We start from the raw sequence: 21,315 nt of genomic DNA, 5'->3' as shown, positions 1-21,315 counted from the left end.
CCATTTTGTTAAAGAGAGAAGCTCCATTTTCTCTGGAGTACAGGTTCTTGTTCATTTTCTTATTTCTAACACAATTCTTTACTCAAGGATCTGTAATCATGTTCTGTTTTGTTTCGGTTCTTGTTAGTGTTCTGACAAATACTAGAGAAATCAGTTTCTGTTGTCTTTAACTCATAGAAACCAGAAGAAATTGAGAGTACAAGAAACCAAAAGTACGTATATAAAGAAAATTAGATTATTGCTGCTTCAATTGTTCTCTTCCCTTGCTGGTAGTATTCAAAGTAAAAACTAACATAATCCTTCACTATCTTGTATAATCTTGGTCTTGTTTCATCGATTAGCCCATCGGCTGGTTTAATCTCTTTTTCTGAATCTGGGGTGCAGAATACAGTTACACTCATCCTCTCTCTTTCTGTGTTGGTCACCACCCTGTGTACAGGGCTCTTGAATATTCCATTGCTCATTATCTACACAAATATTCCAATATTACTATTATTCGAATATTCAAGACTTGAAAGAAATCAAAATCTGCTTAACTTGATATTGAAAATTCTAAAATCCAAGATACATACATACATATGTATAAAATCGATTCGAGAACAAATCTTAATGACTTCTGATTAATATTTCTAACAGAATGTTTTTGTCAATGGCAAATCAAGCAACATTATCAAATAGATTCATAGCATATTTTTCAGCAGTAAGTCAAACAAAAATATCAAAAAATTTTAGTATTTACCTCAGCTTGATCGCCAACATTAACAAGAAGAGCTTCTGGAATGATGGGAACTCTGAACCATTGATTGTCTTTCAAGAACTGAAGACCTTCCACTTCTTTGTCTTGCAAGAGAATGGTGAGTGCTGATCCATCAGCATGTGGTTTTAGCCCAAGAATTTATCAGGCAGTGGACATGGAGGATAGTAATTAAATCTTGCAGTAAACGCGTGGTCGTTCTCCGTATTGATCCAAAAAGCAATTCTCATCCAACCCTAATGACCCTGCCATTTCTTTAAGCAGAATTTCATTTATCTGCTGTGATTTCTTGGCAAATTCATCAAGTATTTCCCTGCACATCTCAATTTTTGCAGAGTTAATAATTAATTAAAGTTTGAAAGCTTCCCTGCACATGCTTTAAAAGTTTGAAAAGATAATTACCTAAAAGTTTGAGGATTTTCAGGCCAAAATCTGAGCTGTCGCTGGTCTTCTGGGTTTAGTGTAAGATATAAACGATCTGTCCAATCAAGATTTGATGTTCTAAAAGAACCATATCATTTCCATACCCTTCCATGCTGCCAGTTTTTCGGGAGTATTTCTGCTTCTCTTCCTTGGTAGTGAGAAAAACTGCTTGGCAACTTGACGCATTTCTTCCAAGAATGAACTTGTCATTCCATGATTTATTACCTGCACACATACAGGTAATTATATTTATGAAATACATCTATATGCAGTGATTCTACTTATATAGTTTACTAACAAAAAATATAAATGTACTGATAAAATCACAATCTACACTTAAGAATTTAATCTATATGCAGTGATTATACTCAAATTAAGATAAATGATATTTAAGAATAATAAAGGACCTGAAAGCAACCCCAAGAGCTAAGAGCTGATCTGAGTTTGTGAAGCTCCTCTGTTCTGGTAATGGAGATTTGAGAAGACCAATATCAACAATAGGAACCTCTATCAACGAAACAGAAGATTCAACTTTCCACTGTCAGTTCCTTTTTGGATGTACTTTTCCAGCGATTCTTCGCCGTCGATGGCCAATTCTTGGACGGATTTTGACATTATTGATTCAATCTCGGCTGCCATGGCGACCTGTTACCACTTAGCAGTCTGATGGGTTTTTACTTTTTAGAAAGATTGAATTCCAGTTAGCTGATCCAGATTTCTATATTTTAATATTTATTATTCAATTCAAAGTTGCCATCGGCCGGGATCCATAGGCCAAGTAGGAGAGCACACCCTTCGAGAGAGGAACAAAATTTGTGGCTAACAAAGGGATGGTTCGATTTCAAATCAGAATTAATATTAAATTATAGTCATTAGTTTTGGTCGAAATTATAACTGAAATAATACATTTAAGGTTCATTTTCGAATTTTCATTTTTTTAAATCAAAATCAATCGTTTTGGTTTGAAATTGGATATTCCGATTTTAAATCATAAAAAATATGTTCTTAAAAAAACTCACAAATATTTTTTTTTTTTGTCTTGCTATAATTTTTAAAGTAATTTTGAAGAATTTTTATTAAATTGATTTAATTTTTTTCAATAATAATATTATTATCATTATTTATCAACCTGTAAATCTAAAAAAACATTTTAAAAATTTGAAAATATATTATTTAACTTTGATTTGAAATTGAAATAAAATCGAAAGCGGCAGTTTCAAAACCGCCTAAAAACAGTCAATTTTAATTTTACTTTTTTTATAATTGAAATCAGAGATTTTAAAACTGAAACGATAGTACTAGAATTATGGTCATGCTTAGCTAAGAAGTTGCATTAGTGGCGTTGATCTAATGAGGACGCATAAATACAAATTAGTATAATTATCCTAAATTCAGTTTAAATGCTTCCCCTAACCCATAACGCCAACCGCCATGTCGGAGAACTGCCTAAGGTTGTTGGACTTTTCAATTATCTTGGTAGCTATTATATATCCTAGTAGTTTTCAATGGTTTGTAATTTTCTCTTTCGAACTTTAAGTACTAATAGAAATATTATGTCACTAAATACTATAAATAATGGAAATAGTATTTTAATTTTTAACCCAAATGTCAAAGACTACATGAGAAACTGTTTCTGAACGCGAGGTCTTTGATATCTAATACCATCTTAGTAGTTATGAGATGTTTTACTAGCGTTTCATCAAATATTAAATGGAATAACATTTCATAATCTGTCTCTCAAACTAAACACTAACCTACACTTTATGCTATCAAACTTTTACTATAATATAGATAATGTTTTTGAATACTAAAAACGGTCACCCAATAGGACCATAGTGGTTAAAGCATAAGTATTTCAGTTTAAAATAATTATTTGATAGCTGTAAATGTAAAATAGTATTAAAAAAATCTCAATTAATTATTGTCAAACACTAAATATTTGGGGAATAGCATCTCTGAAATACTCCCTCAATCCTCTAAACCTTATTATAATATAATTAATAAAGGTAATGTTTTAAGGCCGTATTTGGCAACAACTTCTTAATAGCTTTGACTAAACGCTAATTAAAAAGTTATCGATAACATAATATTTGGACTAGTTTTTTGAAATTAGGGTAACGTTTTGGTGAAAAGTTAACTTATGTAACGGTTAGTTTTTAGCATTTCATGAAAAGCTACTAAAACAGCTAACAACTAAACGCTACTAAAACATCTAATAACTATCAAAACAACTATTTTTGTTAAACAGAATCTTAACCTTATTAGAATCAAATGCTGAACACTATTCTCAAAAGCAGTTGCCCAACAAGGTCAAAGTTTTATACTTTCCTTTAGTTGTTCCTTAGTCTGTTTTTTTGAATAAAATTTATGAATTATGAAATTTTTGAATAAAATTTATGAAATTATGAAAGACCAATCAGATTACACGTAATTGTTTAGTTAATTTTTTTTTTAAAAAATAATATATTATTGAAAATTTAAAAATAACGTAATTGAAAATAAATATATTATAGTTGAGAAAACTTTATATGAATTTAAAATATTTCACTTTCACATGTTACATTTTATGGTTCAAGTGAAAATTTTTATAAAAATATTAATATAATGTAGTATTCAAATATTCATGTCAAAAGAAGCCAAATAAATTCATTTGCAAATAGCATTGAAATTTTTAAGATTATTAATCAATTGAATTTAACCCATATCATATAAACTCGACGATTTTAAAAAATTATAATTAAAATAAAGAGAACATCTGGAGATGACTAACTAACATATTTTTTTATATAGGTAATACCATATATATATATATATATATATATATGAAAACAATTAATTTTTAATAAAATATTATAAATTATAAATTATAATACTTTCATATAGAGAGTGAAAAAAATTATAAAAGAATATGAGATTTGATTTAGATTACATTGGTAGTGATTTGAAATAAATATAAATCTGAATTTGAGTGTTAAAAAATAAAAATCTAAAAAAATTAAACATTCAATCATCTTCAAATTATGATATTGAAATATTACTCCATAAAGTTCATTTATATTATTTCCTCTAGCAGTAATTTTATACTGCCTTCGTTCCATAATATTTGTCATATTAGAAATTTTACATTTTTTAAAAAAATCATTAATTTGTCTAAGTTATAATAAATTATTGAGTAAATCGACTACATTACCCTTAGTTTAATACTAATTCTCTAAGAAATCATTAAATTAAAGTAATAATTATTGGTTCTATAAAAATGGTAAATATGGAAAAAATTGAACTTATTACTTCTCGAATAAGTATTTTAAAACAAACTATTTTTTTCAAATATAATAACTATTATAGAACGGAGGTGGTATTAATTATCGTGAGCCACACTCAAAACAAATTTCTCGTGACGACATTTTTCCACAATTATGGTGGAAGGAAGACTAGAAAGACTTCCTTGTATAAAAATCGTACTTTGATTATGACTGTAACGAATATTAATAGAAACAACCAAATAAAATGGTAACTTCACTTGCATCACATTAATTTTATGGACCTATATATATGTGTATATATTTTAAATTTAACTCATTTTTTATTTTTATTTTTTTGTAAACCACGGAGACTATTATTGGAACTGTATAATCCAGCTTGATTTTAATCACAGTTAAGGATTTTGACTCTCTTTACAGATGCATTTAATAGTGACCGAACCTAAAAGCTCTTTTATATGTCCAGCTTGCGTTGTTAACTGAGTCATAATCCGTAGGTAACTCATTTTCTATTTTGAAAGGGATGGAACCGGAAAACCAAGTAACATGTATTAAATTAGTCAATAAGACCAATATTTCTTTCATCAATGATCAAAAAGGACAATACAATGGCAGATATTTCTTATTATCTTGTCTAAAATGCGTCTATTTTGGTTGCCATTCTTTTCAAAAAGTCTTTAGCACATTATCAAATTAATTTTTTTAAAACAAAAATTTCTAGAAGAAATCGAACTAAAAGTTTCGTTAAAAGGAATTGTATACAGATATGAGATACAATCAATATGTTTCTACATTTTTTATATAGGAATTTTAATAATAAACCACTTATACAAAGAATAAAAAATCACAATCTTGATCAAAGAATTGATCGAGTTGACAGAGCATACGATTTATGCATAGATAATCGCTTACTTCACTTGGTATGGTGGCTATTATAGCCAATATTCGAGTTTATGATATAGCTATAAGTTTAATCTGATTAATTTTAAACTTCTTCCTTCTATTAGAGATAATATTTACACTTATTTCAGTATAATTGTCTAAATAATATAATATTTCTAGACAAAATCACTGTAGAAGGCTATTATGTAGTTTATAGTGGTAGTGATAGTGAATTCTCCTTAACGGAGGAGGTCATGTTCAAAGATTATTAATTTTTGGATATTGATTCTTTCAATTTTTATTTTTTTTTAACATTAAATATATATTTATTTGAGGGTTAAAGTGATATTATGCATATTAAACACATGCTCATGGAAGGATTTAATTAAAGTATTAGCTATTAAATACTTAAACTTTTATTTTTGTTATAAAATTTAGCTTTTATTCAATTTTTTGCCGTTAATCACTTAAATTTGCTGTAAATCTAAATAAAAGTTGATAAGACTTGATATCCACAACTGACGTCCGTAAGTTTAATGGACAAAATTCGATAAATTTAGAAAGTTTAAAATATGTATTAATTTAATATTAATTCTCTAAAAAAATCATTAAATTAAAATAATAATTATTGGTCATATATAAAGGGCAAATATAGAAAAAAAGATTTATTATTCTTTGAAATCACAGATGTGAGAAGTATTTTGAAATAAAATTTTTTATTAAATGTAACAAGTATTATGGAATGGAAATAATAATTTATCGGTTTTGGTAGCTTGTAATTTAAAAAAAAAAAATGAAAAATTGAAACTTATTTCAGTCCATTCAATTTCAATTTTGAGCATACAAAGACTTAAAAGACTTTTTTGGAATTGGAAAACCAAACAACACGTATCAAATTAATCAACAACACCAATATTTCTTTCACCAATTAAAATGTAATAATCAAAATGGACAATGTTGCTTTTGTTTACACAAAATAAAATAAATTATACTTTACAAGCAACTATTGATTTTAAGATAAAGGATAATTTGGTTAAATTACCATTGAATTTGTTATAATCTAAAAAAAGAGTTAATTGCTTTCTTAATCTTTATGCAAAAACTTTAAACGACTTATATTTTGAGACAAAGGGAGTATAACAGTCAAACTATTAGACCTGGAAAATTTCTCTAACCTGTTTTTGATTTTGAATTGGAAAACCAAACAACACGTATCCAATTAATCAACAACGCCAATATTTCTTTCATCAACGAAAATTTAGTAATCAAAACGGACAATATATATGTGGTAGGTATTTCCCTATTTGTTTAATATCTTATCTGAAATGACCAAGTCTTCATATTGGAAAGTACGTGGTAGGCATTTTGGAAAAAGTAATTATTAACCCATAATAAATTAATTGCATTCTTCGTTTGTTTACTTTAAATATATATATTCTCACTCACAATGCGTGTGATTGTTACCTCTCTACAAAATTGTACATTTCACGCATCGTTCAAGCATTTGACTGGTTTTTCTTAATATAGGAGGTAAATTCAAAATTATTTTCGGCGAAAAAATATGTTTTTAAGTTAAGAACTTGATTTTTATCTGTCGATATCAATTTCTTTAATTTTTATTTTTTAAATGAATTATTATTTGATTGAGTGTTAGAGTGATAATTATGCATATTAAACATGCGTTGATATAATGGCTTAATTAATCAAAAATACTAATTATTAAGCACTTGAAATTTTATTTTTTACTAATTAAAATTAAGTTTCTAATCTTTTATTTTTACTAAAAATTAGGCTTTTATTTTATTAAGTTTCCCTTTATTCTCAGTCAATTTAGGTGTTTATTAATTAAAGCAACGTTTGATAGGCTCAATATTGACAAATAAAAAAACTCCACAAATTTAAGAGTTTAAATATTTGTTTCGCCATTTTTTTATATTTTTAAAATATAAAAATTAAATTTTAAACCCAAATTCATTCCTTAAAGTTATGTAATTTCAAAATAGATCAAAGTGTTAATAGAATCATAAGTCAGAGACTTTGTAGTTAATTTGATTATAATTTAAGGACTAATTTATTATTGTCACCTTAAAATCATAAGAATTTACATATCCACTTTTGGAGAAATGGTAGAAGGGATTCCAGACAGGGCAAGGAAATTTAGAAAATAATTAATTATGAATATAAAAAAATAATGTGTAACCAGCAACCATATTCTTAGAATCTAAAAAATGAACAAGATAAATATTTCTTTCATCAAGGAAATGGAATTGTGAAAAAGGACAATATATGGTTGGTGTTTCTTTAAACTATAATATGGTTATGCAATAATTTTTATTTAATTTTTTAAATATAGCTTTAAAGTTTTTTTTTTTAAATTTAGATTTATTTATTTTACGATTTAATTAAGAGTAATAATAGTATATTTGTTGAGTGTAATAAAAAATTGTAAAGATTACCCTTTTTAAAAACAGAAACAAAATTATAATTTGGAATTAGTGAAAAAAGAAAGTAAAGTAATATTATTTTTATTGGGACACAGTAAGCTTAAAATTGTTCTATTATAATGCATGCCTTGTGGAAAAAGATAAAAAAATATATTGTAGAGTTGATGTCAAAGTGTAGTTTGAACAAGACGTATGGTGGTCCACTCATTTCCTATAAAATGGTAGTGATGATGAAGTGGTTGTGCACTGAAAAATGGCTATGATTTTGAAGAAGCTGTGGATATCAATTATGATGGTTTTGTTATTGGAAGGAAAGTGGTGGTGTAATGGTTGCTTGGAGGATGACAGAATTGCTTTGTTAAACCTCAAAGCTTACTTTAATCATCCTAACAGCAAGGCTATGGGGACTTGGCAGAACAATAATTTCAATTGTTGTCAATGGAGCGATGTGAGCTGTGATCCCGTTACCGGCAGAGTAACCTTACTCTATGCTTGGAGGGATGAGGAATTGGAAGATTGGTATCTCAATGCCTCTTTCTTTCTTCCCTTCAAAGGATTGAAACGTCTCTACTTGTATGGAAGTAACATTTTGGGCTGTGTTGAAAATGAAGGTTCGTATACCATAGATCTCTTGCATAGTTTTAGTTTAATTTATCTGATAAATTTCAATTTATAGAATTTTCTTTTCAGGTTTTGAAAGACTATTAAGCCTTTCCAATTTGGAGTTTCTGGATTTAGGCGATAATAAATTCAATGAGAGCATCTTGCCTTCTTTAAGTGGTTTGTTATCTTTAAAATATTTATATTTAAATGACAATAGAATCAAAGGAACAATTAATATTCAAAGTGAGTTCAATTTTCTCCTTAATTTCTCTTCTCTTTTATCTCTTTCAAGTAAAACCTATATTAATTAAGATCATTGCAAAGGGGCAGAATTGAGTAATTTAACAAGCTTGGAGGAGTTGAATTTATCAGGAAATGAAATTGAAGGTTTCGAATTCTCTCATGGTATGAATTTATCTTTATTATGTTTTCTTTCTTTTATTAAAATTAATTGAAGAAATACAATAGGTATTAAGCAATTTCTACTTTTCTAGGATTGGATATATATAATTGAGTAGTAATCACATAAACAATACCTTGCTCTCATATCTCAAGGGATTTCCATCTCTCAGATTGGTCTAATATATATAAAATTCATTTTGGAAATGATATATAAAAATTTTAAGATTATTCATTAATCAATTGAGTTTAGCACATATCATATGTAAACTCTACAATTTTAATAAATTATATTTGAAATGGAGAGGAGATTACTACCTAATATATTTTTTATATAGTTAATTATTTTTGTTTAATTTAAGTAGATGAGCACTTTGTATATATGCGCAAACGGTTAAAAATCTCACATCGACTAAATATCATATTGATCAAAGGCATATAAGACTGGTAAGCTAACTTATTAATTGGTTAATACTAACCTTTTAGCATTAGTTGGCCTAAGCCAAGTATTCCTCTATCTTACATTTTCATCTCATGGGTTTTAACCTCTTACCCAATTTATCTATATCTTTTCAATTGGTAATCCAAACAATTCAGGTTTACCCAATCTGCAATATCTTGATCTGAGTTACAATCGCATTAACAACACACTCTCATCTCTCAATGGATTTCCTTCTCTGAAACATTTGGATCTAAGTTATAATTCTCTGAAAGGGATATTTCACATGAAAGGTCAGTCAGTTATGGTTTTTATTTATTTTGTTCAGATAAAGCAATATGATTGAACTTTTACAGCGATCTAATTAGTTGTCGTTTTGAATTGTCCAGAATTGGATGGTCTGAGTAACTTAGAGGAGCTAGATTTGAGCGGAAATCAAATAATCAAGTTTGAAGCTAAGGAAGGTACCAAAGTAAAATTTAAACTTGATTAATTAAATCAAATCAAGGATCATATATAGTCTTTTCTCATTTCGCAGACAGTAAGTTAAGCAAACTAACTCTGGATAACATCACCACAAATGGAAGAAGCTCTTCACTGCTACAATCATTGGGAGCATTTCCATATCTAAAGATTCTCTCTTTAAAAGAAAATGATTTCAAAGGAAAAATATTTGCTCAAGGTAAATTGCCTAAAATTTTGTAACTGTATTTGATTCCGAGTCTTAAATAAAACATTTGTTGTTGTTTTCAAACAGAGTCGCATAATATGAACAGCTTGGAAGAATTGAGACTCGACTATTCATCTTTGCGTGAAATCTCCATTCAAAGTCTTGGAGCATTGCCTTCTCTTAAATTTTTATCTCTGTGTTTTCTGGAAAACACACTACCAGCTCAAGGTAATTCATTATTGATTAACCTCTTTAGGTTTTGATAATAGTGTGAATTACTTGGTGTGTTATATTATATTACATTAGTCATTTCTTTTAATAAATGAATTCAATGCTTCTTACATTTTATATTTGTCAGACAATATTCGTAGTCCTTCCATTATAATGTGTACCTTTTGTATTGATTAATTAACTAATAACTCAGATGTAATTTTTGTTTAAAAATTATAATTAGTTGGTATTCTTCATATCCCCTTCTTTATTTTTTTTTTCAACCTTATAATTGAAAATTTAACAAATTATCAAAAAGATTTTATAATTGGAAATTCATAAAATACCCAGATTATTAAAATCTTTTTTGAAGATAGAGACCTTAACATGTATAGAGTTAAAATGGGAGGACTATAAATTAATTTTTGAAAAGCGAATTAGCGTATTTCACTATAATAGTAATTCAAACCTTAATAATTAGCATCAAATATGACAATTCTACCCACAGCACTACCAGTGTCTTATTTTAATCTTGTTTACAATTTTAAAAATTTCATATTACTGTTATTATTGTAGGATTGCCAAATTTCAAGAACCTAGAAATTTTACACATGAATTATTCCTCTAGTAGCATCGACATCCTGCAAGTAATTGCAAAAATGACCTCTCTTAAGGCTTTATCATTAAGGAACTGTGGACTCAATGGCACTATACCAGTGGCCTCAGGTAAGATTGGTCATCCCTCTCTCTCTCTCCGTATTCTTATTCTTCTGTACATCACACGATTAAATTTTTTAATTATAAATAAATTGCAGGCATATGCGAGTTGAAACTGATGGGAGCGGGTATAAAGCGGAAACAACCCTTATCGAAACCATATGAGGCAAACTAAAACCATTATCGAACAAATCAATAAACTGACCTCTTGAAGCGCAGAATCGCTCACCGGTCTTCTTTTCAGAGATCTTGGAGTCACCCACGATCTTCTGCAGTAATCCCTAACTATCTCTCTTTTGGAACTCTCTGAGTGGCAGAGAATAGAATAACGTGTGTCTCTATATTCTTAGGGTTTTCAAATCTTATATTAAAAAAACCTCTCTTCGATAGGAAGATATTTTTAATATAAAATAAATTAAATAAAAAATTATTTAATTAAAATAAAATCAATTATTTTAAAACTAAATAATTTATCTATTATTTAATACACCCTTAACTTTCCAAATAATTAGGGCACTACAGGGACCGCAGGAATAAAATAAATCAGGCTACTAATTATAATAAGAACCTATGTAGACCAACATATTCTTATTATAATTAATCATGAATTATTCCACTAAAAACTCATGACTGAACTCCTTATTTATTTTACTATTCCACAACATAATAAAATAATGTTCCCCATGTTAAGATTACAGATGCTGTCATTTAAATAACTTACTGACAATTTATTTAAATCACAATATAACTTTAAGATTGTCGCTCAACTTATTTCATGTGTCGGATTCAATATCCACCTGCAGGGTTTACACTATGAAACCTTATAAGCTTACTTAAAGTGCATCATCAAACTCTAAACCGAGACATGGATTCTATCATTAATTAATATTTCACAAACACAAAAAATCTTTGCCCAATTCACCGAGAATATTATTCCAATAATGAAACTCACCCTTTAATGAATCAAAGCACAAGACAATCAATGTTTGCTCATATTAAAATAAATCAAGATTAAGAACAATAAACATTATTTCTAATGTCCTAGAGAATATGTTTAACAGTCAGTACTAAACATCCATTCTCTACTTGGTCCAATTAAATACATACAAAATGTACTAATCACAATTATTATTCATATGCTAATAACATTTATTTAATGCAAATTTCCAATTAAATACAAAGAAATAATTGTCAATAGAAAATCATTCATAGCTATACTATTAATTATGCATGGTTAATAGTATATCTCTATCAATCTCCCACTTAGACTTATAACCATGCATCTATAACTTTAACTCCCATTCCTTCTACATGACTGTCAAAAGTCTTTGCTGGTAAGCTTTTTGTAAAAGGATCTGCCAGGTTGTTTTCTGATGCAATCTTTGTCACTATCACATCTCCCCTTTGAACTATGTCTCGTATCAAATGATACTTCCTCTCAATGTGTTTTGCCCTTTTACGGCTCCGTGGCTCCTTCGAGTTTGCAACTGCCCCACTATTATCACAATAAAGTGTAATAGGCAATTGCACTGAAGAAACTACGCCTAGATCCATAAGGAAGTAGCCATACAGCTTCCTTTGCAGCTTCAGAAGCTGCCACATATTCAGCTTCCATGGTGGAGTCAGCAACACAAGTTTGCTTAATACTCCTCCAACTTATGGCTCCACCTCCCAAGACAAAAACATTACCAGAGGTTGACTTCCGAGAGTCCTTATCAGTCTGAAAATCCGAATCTGTATACCCAATGGGTACAAGATCGTCAGATTGATAACTAACATATAATCCCTAGTCCTTTTCAAGTACTTGATTATATGCTTGACTGCAGTCCAGTGTTCTCGCCCAGGATTAGATTGAAATCTGCTAACCATGCCAACAGCAAAACAGATATCAGGTCTGGTACACAACATTGCATACATAAGGCTTCCAACTGCAGAAGCATATGGAACTGCCTTCATGTTCTCTATCTCCTCAGGTGTCTTAGGACATTGGTCCTTAGATAAAGTGATTCCATGTCTAAAGGGAAGAAAACCCTTCTTGGAATCCTGCATGCTGAAACGAGCAAGAATGGTATCAATATAAAGTGCTTGAGATAAGCCAATCATCCTTTTCTTGCGATCTCGCATAAGCTTAATCCCAAGAATATGAGTGTGTACCCCTCCCCAAAATATCACCGGCATATGAATGCATGTGACTAAAGGAAGAAATGCACGTGAGTGTGTGAGTCGCCACCTTGTTTAATTATTTTAGGGTAAACTAGGAAAAAACCCTAAGTGACTCCATTTTTAATTAACCTAGTTACTAGATTAATTATCCCAATGTTTAAGGCACAGTCTGCGAACCCGAGGTGGATCCCGAGACTATGTCATGCTGATGAACTAACCGATGGATGAATGCTTTGCAAGGTGAATGATGGATTAATGAAATGTTTGTGTGATTTTGACTTGCCGCTCGGGGTGAAATCCCGAACGTGCCTACGTACTTCCGTTTGAATGGAAGATCAAAGTCAACGTAGTTCGATAGGCCTTCTTTGAAGGGCTTTGAATGGGTATGCTTAATGCATGAGTTTGTATGCTTTGTGCATGAGTGTGTATGCTTTGTGCATGAGTGTGTATGCTTTGTGCATGAGTGTGTATGCTTTGTGCATGAGTGTGTGTATGCTTTGTGCATTTTGTTTAGGCATTTTGCCAAAAATTGATTGATTTAGGCATTTGTGCCAAAATGGTTCATTTAAACGATTTGTCGATTAAAAGATTGATTTTAAGGCATTTTGCCAAAAAAAGTTGATTTAGGCTTTTAGTCACAATTATTGATTAATTGGACTTAAGCCGGATTTGTTCGAAATAAGGCAGTTGAACCGTAGTTATTAATTAACTAGGTTCTTTTAGCCAATATTGTCGGATTTAAGCTTAACTACCACAATTATTAATTAATCGGGCGTTAAGCTTAATCATGTTTGTTTTTATTCAAGCAGTTTATTTACCAAAAAAAAATAATGACGTGGATGCATTTATGCAATTGTAGAATTATTAGGAGTAGAAGAGAAATATGCATGAAGTGCTAACATTAAATTGGCAGAGTTTTGTTTACATACCTGATTTAATTGACGACCGCTTCTTAACTCCCGATTAAGCTCCTCGCTTAGGAAATATTAATTAATTTTAATTTGTTTAATTTTAATGTCCAAATATCACAATAAAAATGCAATAAAAAATTAAATGCAAAAAAGCGGTAAAGAAGACGCAAGGAGCGTGAGAGAGAGAGGGTTTCGTCCGTCAATACAGACAAGAGGTGTCAAAAACAGCCTGAAAATGGCCTATTTATAGGCCATTTTCGGGTCCCGGGCGGTGGCTGCCGCCGTGCATGGCGGTAGCCACCGCCAGAAAATCTGGGCGGTAGCTGCCGCCCAGGCTCGGCGGTAGCTACTGCCCTGTCGGTGGGGCGACAGGCCCCGCCCGCGCAGGGCGAGAGGCCCCGCGTGTGCTGGCGGCAGGCCTCGCCCAGTGCGCGAGGGGGGGGCCAGGCCCTGCGCGCGGGGCGACAGGCCTCGCTCGCGCGGGGCGAGAGGCCTCGCCCTCGCGCGGCGCGGGAGGCCTCGCCCGCGCGGGGCGAGAGTCCTCGCCCGCGCGCGGCGCGGGAGGCCTCGCCCGCGCGAGGCGAGAGGTTTCGCCCGCGCGGGGCGAGGGGTCTCGCCCGCGCGGCGCGAGGGGCCTCGCCCGCGCGCGGCGCGAGGGGCCCCGCCCACGCTGGGCGAGGGTTCTCGCCCGCGTTGGGCGCCAGGCCCCGCCCGCGCTTGGTGGGGGCTGGCGCCGCCGTGGCCGGTGCGGCCACCGTGTGTCGCTTCGTGAGCTGTTTTGGGAGTTTCGGACCTCCGAAAAATATTCCGGGACCTGTTTCGCGATCCTCGTAAAATTCCGGACGTTTCAAGTACCATATTGATATATTTCCGGTGAACTTCCGAAATGGCCTCCGGTCCGGCCGGACTGTTTGCAGTCCAGGAAAAGTCAAATTTACTGTAGAAAAGTCAAATTTACTGTAGCAAATGCACTGTAGCACAATTAAATTTGCTGTAGCAAATTCATTGTAGCACAGTCAAATTTACTGTAGCAAAGTCAACCAACAGGCTTTTTGAGCCTCAAAATTTGAGTATTCACAGTTGCCCCCCACCGTCGACCATAAAAATGATTTATGGGAGTCGGTGGTTGTCCGAAACGCAAATTTTGAGGATGGGCAGAGGAGGAAACCCCGCCGTTGTTTTTTTTTTTTTTTTTTTTTTTTTTTAAATGAAATGATCAAATGCATGGATTTATGTTGGCAAAGAGAAAATGTTATTTATGATGCAAACTTATGTTTGTGACCGGGCCTTTGTGGCTGCCTACGTATCTCCAAGAGCTCTTCGGGGGATGGGGAGAATCAGGTCTTTCGTAGTTCCTTCCAGGATGCGAACTTCGTGCTCGGCTGATGCGGAATTCATCTCCGGCTTGATGTTAGTGCGGAATTCCTTTCCGTCTTGGTGCGAAATTTATTTCCGACTTGCTGTTGAGGCAAAATTCAATGCCGACTTAATGCTGATTGTGGAATTCATTTCCAATTTGATTTCTTCGGGATTCCTTCCCGACTTGATTTCTCCGCGGGATTGCTTCCCGGCTTGATGTCTTTGTGGGATTTCTTCCCGGCTTGATGTCTTTGCGGGATTTCTTCCCGGCTTGATGTCTTTGCGGGATTTCTTCCCGACTGGATGTCTATGCGGGATTCTTTCCCGGCTTGATGTCTTTGCGGGATTTCTTCCCGACTGGATGTCTATGCGGGATTCTTTCCCGATTTGATGTTGATGCAGAATTCATTTCTGGCTTGATTTCTTCGCGGGATTCCTTCCCGACTGGATGTCTATGCGGGATTCCTTCCCGATTTGATGTTGATGCAGAATTCATTTTTGGCTTGATTTCTTCGCGGGATTCCTTCCCGACTGGATGTCTATGCGGGATTCCTTCCCGATTTGATGTTGATGCAGAATTCATTTCTGGCTTGATTTCTTCGTGGGATTCCTTCCCGACTGGGTGTTGATGCAGAATTCATTTCTGGCTTGATTTCTTCGCGGGATTCCTTCCCGACTGGATGTCTATGCGGGATTCCTTCCCGATTTGATGTTGATGCAGAATTCATTTCTGGCTTGATTTCTTCGTGGGATTCCTTACCGACTGGGTGTTGATGCAGAATTCATTTCTGGCTTGATTTCTTCGCGGGATTCCTTCCCGATTTGATGTTGAATCAACTTATTGACTCGAGTTCGTATGATAGTGATGACCTTAGGCGAATCTGACTTTGTTGTTGTAGTGGTTTTACCACTGGTTGACTGAAATATGACTTGTATTCATCACAAAGAGTTTTGAATACCCACATTGTGGTGGTAACTTGAGTGGCTTGAGTGTTGAAGAAGCTTTTATGCTTTGGCTTCACCATGTTTGAATTCTTGAGGTTAATTTGATTCTTTTTCTTGAACTTTATCTTCCTCTGAATTTGAAACTTATTTCCTCAATGGTTCTCCTCTCCATAAGGAATTTTGAGGAGACTCTTCCTTTCCTTTGTTTTGAGAAATGATCCTTGTTTATAAGGACACTTGTACTTGTACCATGCTAGGCGCTTCATTTTCAAGTTGTTTGTTGTCATCCAATTTGTGGAAATGACTGCTTCTTTTAACTTGCTTTTCAAAATGTGAGCAGCCGCTGTGGTCTTTGTCCTTATGGCTGAGATGATTTGTCATCTACCCTTGATGGGTTTGAATTTAACGGAGAGCTTGCAGTTGACCCGTTTTTTGACAACTTGATTTCCTGTAGCTTTGTCCTTGATTTCTTTCTTTTGTGCAGAGGTTCCTTTTGACCCATTTTTCCTTTTTTTTTTTTTTTTTTTTTAGAAGCAGCCTCTCCATAAAGAATGTCGAGGCAACTTGATTCTGAGATGACTTGAGTAGTGTAGGGATAGCATCGTGACTGTGCAGACCCAACCATAACTTCTTTGTTCTGTCGCTTTTAAGCTCAAAATTCAGACACCTCTCTGTCGGAGCATCTTCCATTTCTGGAGAAATCATTCTGGCCCTAACCCCTTGAATCGGCTTTGCCTCGGTACTGTTTGAAGTCTTGCGTACCCTTTGCTGGATCCTTTCCATGATTACCCTTCAAACTTCCCCTTTGATGGTGCTTCTGCATTGTACTTTTGTATTGAATTTTATTCGTACCTGCACTTGGTTAGTATTGAAAATATGTATGCATGTTTGAAATGAGAATGGGGTTTCACCATTTCGGATGTACTTTTTACTTTTTTTTTTTTTTTTTTTTTTTTTGTGGCCCCCGCCGTCGGCGGCTGCTGCCGCTGACGTTTTGGCGGCTGCTGCCGCCCTCGTTCGGTGGCAATTTGGCGGCAGCTGCCGCCATCATTCGGCGCATTCTTCTATAAAAACAAGTTTCTTGTTTGGTTTTTCATTCATCCTTCCTTTTCTCTCTTCTTCTTCTTATCTTCAAAGAATGAATCCCTTTTTACTCACAGCATGCACAGCTGGATTAGGAGTCTCTCCAAAGTCGAAAAGATCAACTTGGGGAGGTACGGTCTCTCTCCTATTGTTACGCTCAGGGGGGTGGTGATCGACTGGAACTTTTTTTTATGGGCCTGCATCAGACTTTGGGATCCTGAGGCCCATGTTTTCCGGTTCGGAGCCATGATGGAGGAGATGTGTCCTCTTTTTGAGGAGTTCTGTGCTATCATAGGGTGCGACCCCAATTCCCCTTTGGTCAGGCATGAAGTCAAGATCGGGTATGTTCGGTCGTTTGAAAACCTGTTTCAGTTCAGCCGACCACAAGCTAGGGCCATGATTGTTGGTGATCAGAAAGCAATTTTGTTGCCCCTGATTGATGAGTTTTCAGGGGTCTGTTCAGATGACCCAGACCGGATGAAGCTAAGGATGCGGGCCTTGGTTTTTTGTTTATTGGCTGGCTTCTTGTTCAACAAGGATCCGGGCTACGGGGATTTGCGACTTTGTCCCTGGTTCGGCAGATGGAGGATATGGGTTGCATAGGTGGTATTGTGCTGGCAGAAACTATCAGGAGCCCTCGACAGAGCCGCTTTAGGCTTTGAGGATTGGACGGTTTCTCCTATTATTCTTCAGGTATTTCTTCTTTTTCTATTTCTTATCTTTCTTCTTTTTGGCCTGTTCCTTTGTAATAGAAAGGATCCATTACTCAGGTTTGGTTGAAGGACCATCTCCAAGTGGTTGCCACTCCTACTTTGCTGCCTTATAACCCTGTCCAGTATCGCATGCGGAGGATCTTGATCACACATCCGTCTGCTGATGCCTGGACCTCATGGCTGATTGAATTGGGTCCAAACGAAATGTTGTGGTTTGTACCTTGGTACGGCATTACCCGCTTTATTCAAGTCAGCTCTCACCATACTCAGGTTTACCTTTTAGGCCTTACCCATTGTACTTGGTACTGCGCTTCGCGCGTTATGAGGCAGATGGGAATAGATCAGACTGTACCGATCATGGATGACTCTTTATCTGATTCCACCATCACTCCGGGAGTTACCCGAGCTGTCCTTAGAGCTTGGGTTAGAGATCATCAGATGGTTAGGCCTTTACCTAATCCTGCTGGTATTCAGACTTCTCCTGAGTATCGGGCCTGGTTCGTGAATGCTGTCTGGCCAGTTGAAAAGCTGAGGAGGAACGCACTGCTGAGTGCACTTGAGGGTTGGACTCAGGCTGACACTGGTGAGGGGGTTAGGATTGATGAGGAGATTGTGTTGACTCCTTGGACAGGCGAGGCTGGAGAGAGTTCAACAGCTAGGGATGACTCGGAGGACGTTGCCCCACGGAGGCGACGGGCCACCTAGACTCTGATAGGCTTTTATTCTTTGGTTTTGAGATGTATTTTTGTTTCATGGATTTCATTTTATTTTTTTTTTTGGCTTTTTGCTTGTACTGTTTGGCTTTATTTTTTTTTTATTGGAGTGTTGTTTGACTTTTAAGCTTTCCAAGCACGTTCCAACTTTATTCCTTTAAGCTCTAATTTTTGCCTAAGCTGCCCTTCCGGGTTTTCAACTTAGCGAGCTACCCATTTTTGCCTAAGCCGCCCTTTCGGGTTTTCGACTTAGCGGGCCCCGACTTTTTGCCTAAGTCGCCCTTTCGACTTAGCGGGTTTTTCTTTGTTTTTTTTATTATATTTTTTTTATTATTTTTTTTGTTTATTTTTTTTATTAGCAAAGAAGAAAGGATGATGAAATGATGATTTTTATTAATGTTTAGACCGTGCCCAATGAGGGCTGCCTACATATCTCCGATATGTAATTTCTTTTTTTTTCGAAGAGAATCAGGTCTAATGTAGTTCATTTTACATTATGCAATGCTTATACAAAATATCTCTTTAACTGATCTAAATTACATGGATTTGCAAATTCTAAACCATCCAAATCAGTTAAAATGACGGCTCCGCCGGACAATACTTTCTTCAACACATAGGGGCCAGCCCAATGAGGACGAAACTTCCCACGTGGATCTTGAATTGGCTGCCTAATTTCCTTCAGAACCAAACAGCCTTCTTCTAGTTTTCGGTCTTTGACCTTCTTATTAAAATGCCGTGCCATTCTTCTTTGGTAGACTTGGGTTTGGTGGATTGCTTTCAACCGCTTTTCGTCCATGCCCAAGAGTTGCGAATGATAATTCTTCACCCAATCGGCTTCGCTAATCTGACTTTCTTGGATAACTCTTGCCGACTGAAACTTCCAGCTCAATAGGCAATACTGCTTCCATGCCATATACTAAGGAATACGGGGTTGCCCCAGTAGGTGTTCTAATTGAAGTCCTATATCCCCATAAGGCATTCGGCAACTGTTCATGCCAAGCTTTATGCTTTTTGACTGTCTTCTGTAAAATGACTTTTATAGCCTTATTTGCAGCTTCCACAGCCCCATTTGTTTGTGGACGATAGGCGAGGATTTATGGTGTCGAATCCTCGTTTCTTTCAACAAATTAGCAAATTCACCCTGGAAGTGAGCTCCATTGTCCGTGGTGATCTCGAATGGCGTTCCGTACCGACAAAGGATGTTGGTACGAACGAACTGCGCTGCCTTCTTGGCATTCAGAATTGAATAAGAGGCTGCCTCGATCCACTTAGTGAAGTAATCTATAGCAACCAAAATGAACTGGTGACCGTTGGAAGCTTTCGGGTGGATTTTTCCGATCACGTCTATGCCCCAAGTTGCGAAAGGCCATGGTGAAGCAATAGGATTCAAATTGACCGGAGGTTGTCTTTGCAGCTTAGGCAAAAATTTGACATTCGTGACACTTCTGCGCGTGCCTCACGCAATCTGCCTTCATGGTTGACCAGTAATAACCTAGGTTCATGATTTTTCGAGCCAAGGCTATCCCGTGCATATGCGGGCCAGATTCCCCATTATGTAAGGAACCCATGATGGCTTGAGCTTCTCCCTCGTCCACGCACCTTAGGTGCAGGCCATTCGAACTCCTCTTATACAGAACTCCCCCAGTAAGGCAGTATCCGGATGCTAACTGCCTCAATGTTCGTTGATCAGTCTTGGTAGATCCCTCCGGGTAAGTTTCATTCTGAAGATAAAATCTGTATATCCCAGTACCAGGGCTTGTCATCCACCAAATTCATGACATGTGCTGGCTGTTTCTATAGCCGAACAGTGAGAGGTCGAATGACTTGGTCTCCTCCCACGTTGACCATGGAGGCCAGAGTAGCCAGAGCATCAGCGAACTGATTCTTGGCTCGCGGTAAGTAGTGGAAGGATAAATCTTCAAATTGCTGGGCCAATTCGTCCAAACGTTGTAGGTAAGGAACCAAACGCTCTTCTTTAATTTTCCATTTCCTTAAAGCTTGGGAGACTATTAAGTTAGAATCTCCGAAAACCTTGAGGACCTTTATCTCTTTTTCCAGGGCTGCTTCTAACCCCTTTATGCAAGCTTCATACTCGGCTTCATTGTTTGTGCAGTCGAAATCTAATTTGACTGCAATCGGAATGTATTCGCCACAAGGAGTTTTGAATACGACTCCAACCCCGTTTCCATGGTAGTTCGAAGCTCCATCGAAGTACATTTCCCAGACCTCACTTTCCAAGTTCAACAAGTCTTCATCAGGAAATTCTACCTCCGGCATTTTGTCTTCGATCGGTAATTCTGCTAATTGATCGGCCAAGGCTCCGCCTTTCACCGCTTTCCGTTGCACAAATTTCAAATCATAAGCCGCGAGTACTGACACCCACTTAGCCATCTTACAATCAAGAACCGGCCTCTCCATAAGGAATTTCAAGGGGTTCGATTCAGAAACAACATTTGTGGTGTAAGATGAGAGGTAGTGCTGCAGCTTTGTACAAGCCCATACTAGAGCCAGACACAATTTCTCTATCTTATTGTATTTTAGCTCATATTCTAGCATCCTTTGCTGAGGTAATACACGACATTTTCTACCCTTGTATCTTCTGCTTGTTGAGCTAGCATTGCACCCAT

General features: G+C 35.2%; 1 protein-coding gene and 1 pseudogene across 2 annotated transcripts; one reads left to right on the top strand and one right to left on the bottom strand.

The window, feature by feature from the left end:
• Nucleotides 1-142: 142 nt before the first annotated feature.
• On the bottom strand, nucleotides 143-1,879 carry LOC149491883 (protein LATERAL BRANCHING OXIDOREDUCTASE 1-like; annotated as a pseudogene).
• A 6,024-nt stretch (nucleotides 1,880-7,903) lies between these two features.
• On the top strand, nucleotides 7,904-11,187 carry LOC149491882 (putative receptor-like protein 8). 2 transcript variants are annotated; one of them, XM_089716984.1, is made up of 9 exons: nucleotides 7,904-8,374; nucleotides 8,454-8,609; nucleotides 8,697-8,771; nucleotides 9,363-9,497; nucleotides 9,594-9,668; nucleotides 9,743-9,886; nucleotides 9,962-10,102; nucleotides 10,661-10,810; nucleotides 10,900-11,187. In XM_089716984.1, exons 1-9 carry the CDS (start codon nucleotides 8,017-8,019, stop codon nucleotides 10,974-10,976), a joined length of 1,311 nt encoding a protein of 436 aa, XP_089573110.1. In that variant the 5' UTR covers nucleotides 7,904-8,016; the 3' UTR covers nucleotides 10,977-11,187. The 2 variants fall into 2 exon arrangements, with proteins under 2 accessions (XP_089573110.1, XP_089573109.1); XM_089716983.1 differs by having other exon boundaries at nucleotides 8,691-8,771.
• The last annotated feature ends 10,128 nt before the right edge of the window (nucleotides 11,188-21,315 follow it).

This window comes from Jatropha curcas, unplaced genomic scaffold (genome assembly GCF_041381405.1).
Source record: "Jatropha curcas cultivar XTBG-Jc1 unplaced genomic scaffold, XTBG_Jcur_1.0 HiC_scaffold_275_pilon, whole genome shotgun sequence".
Lineage (NCBI taxonomy): Eukaryota > Viridiplantae > Streptophyta > Magnoliopsida > Malpighiales > Euphorbiaceae > Jatropha > Jatropha curcas.
Note: the sequence above shows the minus strand (reverse complement) of the source record. Positions and strands in the feature narration are given on the sequence as shown.

Bases quoted from the DNA above. Each gene is read 5' to 3' on its own strand.
- LOC149491882 (XM_089716983.1), top strand. From the start codon at position 8,017: ATGGCTATGATTTTGAAGAAGCTGTGGATATCAATTATGATGGTTTTG. The intron at 9,669-9,742 runs GTACCAAAGTAA...CTCATTTCGCAG, and splicing joins CAAGTTTGAAGCTAAGGAAG to ACAGTAAGTTAAGCAAACTA. The intron at 10,811-10,899 runs GTAAGATTGGTC...AATAAATTGCAG, and splicing joins CACTATACCAGTGGCCTCAG to GCATATGCGAGTTGAAACTG.